We start from the raw sequence: 6,361 nt of genomic DNA on the forward strand, positions 1-6,361 counted from the left end.
TGTTCACAAAGGACTTTTTTGATAATGAAAAGTACATTACCCACAACCCATTGAGGTGACACGTTCATGGTCAAAGAGCGATATATGGTGAGAACTGTTTGTGACACGTGCCTCAAACAATGAGGCAATAGAGGCAGCTGCCTTTACACGTCAGTGGCAGCGGCTGTTGACACCGGAAGTGCCTCTACGCGTTACCGCTGCCACAGCTGACTAGAGCTAGCCGTTACAGTACCCTCGCTCTTCCTTAGCACTGAGCTCTCCACTTTCAGGAGTCGAGTGTGACTCTGTCGTTGTGTGTCAGCTGAAACAAAAGCTGAAGGTGTGTCGGGGCTCCACAGGGACACAGAGCAGGAGTCCGAAGTCACCTCGTCTCGCAAGAGAATGGCGTCAGAAATGTCCCCAGGTTCACCAGAGCAGCTCATAGAAGATGTGACCCAGCTGAGGGACACAGGCAGTCCAGAGGCAGGAGTCCCAGCTGAGCCCCACACTGGTCCAGACTCCCAGAGAGCCCCAGCAGGTAAATCCCACTGGTTAGTTATACACCAACCGCTCCATAACAACTGTTTGTCTTGTTTATTATATTGTTATATTGCCATATGTGAGTCAATATAATGTGTCAAATTTGAAAGCACAGTTTAGATCTGCCGGATTACTGCAGTCCGATTTAATCTTTGACAAATAAACCAAATTCCTCAGTGTGTGTGTCACTGTGAGCGAGGGGAGTTCTGGTAAGTCCTGTTATCATGTGTCTGGACCTCCTGATTACAGAGGTGATCACTGGATGAGTGACCAGGCTCCGGTAATGTCAGAAAATGTTTTAACTTAACTCCTGACTGCTCTGCTGGAATCAGGAAGTGACTCAGCAGCTGTAAGTATTGACCTCCAGATCCAGTACGAGGAGAGAATTTACCGTCTGCTCCCACTCCCATTGGTCTCACTGGGCCCAAGTCCAAATAAACTTCATCAGGAATGAAAAAGTTCTAGATAACCGTTTACCCAGTTAATACCTAATAACTGGAGGCGGTTGAAAGACCAGTTGATAAAGATCAGTGGCGGTCGTCCCATGAATGTGGGCAACCTGTGCCCCCTCAGTGGAAAAGGAAGATAAGATCCCAGTTCATTATTAAAGTATTTGTGTTGTGAGTCACACTCAGTCCTCCTATCTGGAAATAGAGCCGCGGGGCGTGTGGTATGTGCCAGAGTTCACAGGCAGACCACATCCTTACTACTTGGCTGACATTTGAGACCTCAGGGGAAAGTCATCGCCACCTGTTACATTATTTATTCACTTTAACAAACCACTAGTTTCCTTCTGGGCATTTATTGTTTATTTCTTCATTTATTGCAATACCCCTTTAAGAATCAAGGGAATCAAATTAAGATATGGGGGCTCTTATACTGTCAAAGTCACAAGATATTTGTCAAAAACACACGTATTACTATACTACTACTAGTGTCCGTGACTCTCTGACATCTCACATCCGCCTGCTTGACCCAACTGAACTGTTCCAATAAGAACTCAAATCTCACTCGCACATCTGTTTGTATCAGTCTGCCTCATGTAACGTCCACCCTACATAGCATCTTATGTATCCCTCTCTAGCCAGATGTTATAGTAATCATATACTAATCATCTTTGCCGCTTAATCTGATTTTAACCTTGCTTTGACTTTTCAACTATTCTTGTGTCACACCTGTGGTATTGACAGGTGTCAACACTCACATTTTTTTAACTTAATTTCTGATATATTGTTAGGTTTCCTTGAGTGCCTGGAGTTGGTGCTGTAAAATAAAATGTATTGTTATTGTAATTTACTGTATAAAGACCGAATTTCACATAATACTGTATATTGATATTTCCATTTATCCCGCTTACTGGCTTAGTTGATAGTCGTCACTCTAATCTGAGAACATCCTGCTGCACTGCTGTAGGTATTTACTGAGTAATTGAAAACTGCCTTACACTGGAAGACGGACTTTTCCTCATATCCGTTTCGTTTCTCTGACTCACAGCCGGGGTCAAGCTACAGAGAGACGGTGGGGAAAGGATTTCTGTCTATGTTGTACATCATTTTGTCAGTAGTGCTTTCTTCTTATCTGCAACTGGCCTTGGAAATCAGCCTTTGAGTGACGATGTAAACAGTTTTAAGTCAATGTGTTGATACTGTAACTCGGTGCTTCACACAGGTCCAGACTCCCTCGTGTGTCGTGATATTTTATCAATCAATCAAACAATTGAACTTTATTCATAAAGAACCTTTAAAGCTAATCAAATGCAATTCAACGTTCTTCACAGGTGATTGACAAAACATTGGTTTAAATTTAGTTTTAGTCAATTTTGACTTAAATGCAGAATCCAAATTTAAAGGGGACTTTCTTTACAGTCTCATTCCACACTTTTGCTTTACTTTTCTCTTTCTATCGTTTTACAGAGTCGGCAGAGCGGGTCCAGGAGAAGGTGAAGGTGTGCCCGTTTTTCCTCATGCAAAAGTGTCATTTTGGAAACCGATGTCGTCTGAGTCACAGGTCTGTTCTCCTCACCTTGTTCTCACAAACACACCGACAGCGTAACGGAGCACTTTTAGTGTTTCAGATATATGGTAGACAAATGTTTAATCTCTTTTTAGCAAAACCAAAGAAGCTGGAAATGGTTGAGGCTCAGCAGTAATGTGCTCTAAATATATATATTTATTTTTATTTAAACAAGTTGCTGATCATTGTTGTAATAAACTGATAAACTCATTGCTAAGATCCACCTGTATGTATTTTCGTTTCTCTTAGACAGAGGTGATTTAATACCGAAAAATGCTGTTCTGTGTCAAAGGGAATTTAGAAGTGCAATGGTTTCCAATCTGACATGTTTCACAGGCTTTCTCTCCGACAATTTACTCCTTCATTCCTCAGTGATCCGACACTGGATGATTCATTGGCTGTGTCTTCGGATCAGGATGACACATCGGATGAAGACAAAACAGAAAAACACAAGAAGGAGAAAGGAAATGCGGACATTGCCAAAAAGCCAGGATACCATGGAGACGGTTACTTCATATTTTGTTATTTCTCTAAGTCGTCTGATACTGATGACATACTTTTAAGATCCAGTATGAATCTTTTATTTTGATCTCTTTTATGAATATTAAATTCTCCCACAGAAAAAAACAAAAAGCCTCGAATGCGAACTGCAGCTGACGTTATCTCCCGGATCCAGTGGGACCCAACGGTGGACTCGTCACAATTCGTGGTTGGTTACTTGGATCGCTTCCTAGGCGTGCTCGAGCGCCCCTTCTGTGAATTCAACTGGAAAGCAAGCCCATGCGACTGTGACTATACAACTGAGCTGGCCCTGCCCAGACACAGGATCCAGTACTTCACTTACAGAGGGCTCCGCGTCTGGGACCGCCACACCAGAAAGGACAGGGTGTTTGGCTCCACCGGTCAATCTCTGGCTCCCCCCTTTGGAAAGGAGGAGGAAGTAAAGGGTAAGAGAGGGCCTTTTATTGCTGCCCCCACCTCACACACACCCACACACAGACTAATAAAGACAAAATATACTCACTCAGAATGTATGCTGACTGAATAGAACCATTTGTTTTCACAAGAAACAAACCCAGACGTCCAAGAACAACAAGACGGCCTAAAAACAACAGAGGAGCGGCCACCTGCTGTCAGTTGGAAGGAGGAGAGTGACACAGGGGAGTGTGCTGACACGCAGAACACACATCTGGAGGAAGAGAAGCAGAATGAGATGAATATTCACGTCCCTGACTCAACAGGAGCGGCACCAACGTGCAGAGGAAACAACTCTCAGGAACAACTGGAATCACAGGGAGCATGTGTTGCGGAGGAGGTTGCTAATAGGTCTAGTCTTCTTGTACATCCTTTATATTTAACTGAGAACAGACGACTACTGTACTGAACATAAACGCTTTTGTAGAGTTTACATGCTCCAAGTTTCAAGTCAACTACAAGTCAACTGTTCATTCAGTCACGTAAAGCAGAATATGTGTGAGTGGGGTAGTAACTGGGGGGGATTTGAATCAGATCCACATGATTGGTTTGCTCAGAAATGGGTATCACTTAGAGATTTTGCCATCATAACACATAGAGGACAATTGACTGACAGCTTCCTCACCCAAGCTGTTAGATCAGGATGCAGAGCGGATTCTCAAAAATCATCTTTTTTGTGAAGAAGGTTTTTGCCAACTGAGGTCAAAACACAAATATGTTATCCTGGATATCATTCTGCTTACTAATACCACCTACGAGCTAAAGGTCAAGCATTGCTATATATGATGTACACAGTTTCCTTGTGACCTTACATCACAGGTGACTGGATACATGTATCCCTGAATTCAAGATAAGTCTTTATTTAAGATAATAGCATAGCAGGGACTTTATTTAAGAATACTAATGCATGTTATTGTGACCAACTCTATATTTGGTGTATATGACAAATATAGAGTTGGTCAGAACTAGTGATTCAGTGAGATAACTGAATAACTAAGGACAGAGGATTATAATATAACACTACATTCAGTAGATTTATGTTTATAGGAACGTCTTGGTTTGAAGTTCAAGTTAAAACCTGAAAAATGTTCTCTGAAGTTCCTTCGCTGCCTGCTGAGTAATTTTACTCATCTGATATGATTTCAGACTCAACGATTCAACAGACAAAATGTCCCCAAAAGAGCAAGAGACTGTAAAAGAGGAGGATGAGGAAGAGTCGGAATGGAAAGAAAGCTTGGGGGGCAAGGAGGATGCTTTGGTGAGTCCAGCATGGCTCACACTGAAATGCTTCCAGGCTCTGCTGTAGAAGTTCAGGTTTAACAGAGTGTTTCTCCTTCATTGCACACAGGGTTGTCTTGCAGCCCTGAACATCAACGAGGCACCTCTGGAGCAGAGAAAGGAGACACAAGGTGATCGCCCTCCTAGAGTAAAACCCACGCACTTCATCACCTTCAGGGCCAACACTCCTGCCATCCTCTCCTGTTTCGAGCTGCTGCAACAGGAGCTCACCTCTGTTCTCCCCTCGTCTGCCCCTCACTGGCAGTCCGCCTCCAGCCTTCACGTCACCCTGTGCCTCCTGGTGCTGCGCGGCCCGGCTGAAGTGGCCGCCGCCGGGGAGATCCTCCGAAAGTTTGCCAGTTTGGATCGCAACCCCCTGGTGAACGTGAACTTTCCTGTGAAGCTGAAACATTTCAACGGGAAGGTGCTCTACCTGAGCCCCCAGCCTCAGCTGCCCCTCCAGCAGCTCAACAGCGGCCTGCAGGAAGCCTACAGGAAGGAGGGCTGGCTCCACAGGGACTCCAACAACCCGCGCTACCACCTCACTCTGGCCAAGGTAGAGGACAGAGAGGGGGAGAGGATTTTTGAAGGGGTGGGGGACCTGAAGGTGGGGAAGGGTTTGAACTTCGGTCGTCTGCCAATCAACACCTTACACCTTTGTCTCGTGAACGGTTCCCACGTAGATGGTTTCTATAGGATTTTGTGCACAGTAAATCTTCGATGATTCCACATGGACACAGAACAAACACATATATGTTTTTAAATGATGTGCAATATGCCTGATTTGGAGTTGCACTGTACCTGCTGCCTGACCAACCAAATTTAATACCTGTGTATTTACATTGTTTTAAGTATGCACTTTTAGATATATATATATATTTGGGTAAAAAGCTGTGAGACAATAGTAAACAGCTTGTGTCCAGTTACACTAGCAATCACATGCTGTAGCTGCGTTCTTGATTCAACCTTCAGGTCCAGGAGGAAACCCATGATTTAATGTTTTAATGTTGAATCCAATGAAAACCACTCTAAATTATGTAACAGTTTTACATCTTTATATTTGACACGTCCAGTTGAGTTTCCACTTCCTTACAATACAAAAAAATAAAAAACTGCATCAAGAAGAATGTTATTTTTCAGTTTTCGAGTCCAACTTTAGGCGTCTTTTATATTTGCCTGGACATATGCTCCTGCCATTAAGGCGTATGCAGGAAACACAAATGATTAATGAAGGGAGAAGATGATTTTTTTTCTTAAGAGCCATGAATTTACTCAAGTAGTTGCAGCTCATAATTACACGACTCATACAATCTGTTTAATATGAATATTTCATGGATTTGTGTGAATGATGACTTAGTGCCATTGTGCGATGAATTGCAACCACTCAGACGTGAAGACCATTAAATATTGAACTGGTTATTGTGTGTCCAGTGAGTGGTGATATTTTATCAGAGCGGCGAATGGACTGGCCTGGATCTGGTCCTGTTGCTGTGACAGACACACAGAGGCCGTGTAAACGCTCCGTGAGCAACTCTTGCATACATAATATCCTTTTCTGTCTTCTTTCCCCTCCTTC

At 43.4% G+C, this 6,361-nt stretch overlaps 1 protein-coding gene across 2 annotated transcripts; it reads left to right on the top strand.

Moving 5' to 3' along the window:
• Positions 1-178: 178 nt before the first annotated feature.
• On the top strand, positions 179-6,202 carry leng9 (leukocyte receptor cluster (LRC) member 9). 2 transcript variants are annotated; one of them, XM_062398716.1, is made up of 7 exons: positions 179-517; positions 2,433-2,526; positions 2,869-3,038; positions 3,153-3,479; positions 3,600-3,858; positions 4,654-4,765; positions 4,856-6,202. In XM_062398716.1, exons 1-7 carry the CDS (start codon positions 382-384, stop codon positions 5,507-5,509), a joined length of 1,752 nt encoding a protein of 583 aa, XP_062254700.1. In that variant the 5' UTR covers positions 179-381; the 3' UTR covers positions 5,510-6,202. The 2 variants fall into 2 exon arrangements, with proteins under 2 accessions (XP_062254700.1, XP_062254701.1); XM_062398717.1 differs by having other exon boundaries at positions 180-517; positions 2,905-3,038.
• The last annotated feature ends 159 nt before the right edge of the window (positions 6,203-6,361 follow it).

The sequence above is a fragment of the Platichthys flesus genome, chromosome 11 (genome assembly GCF_949316205.1).
Source record: "Platichthys flesus chromosome 11, fPlaFle2.1, whole genome shotgun sequence".
Classification (NCBI taxonomy): domain Eukaryota; kingdom Metazoa; phylum Chordata; class Actinopteri; order Pleuronectiformes; family Pleuronectidae; genus Platichthys; species Platichthys flesus.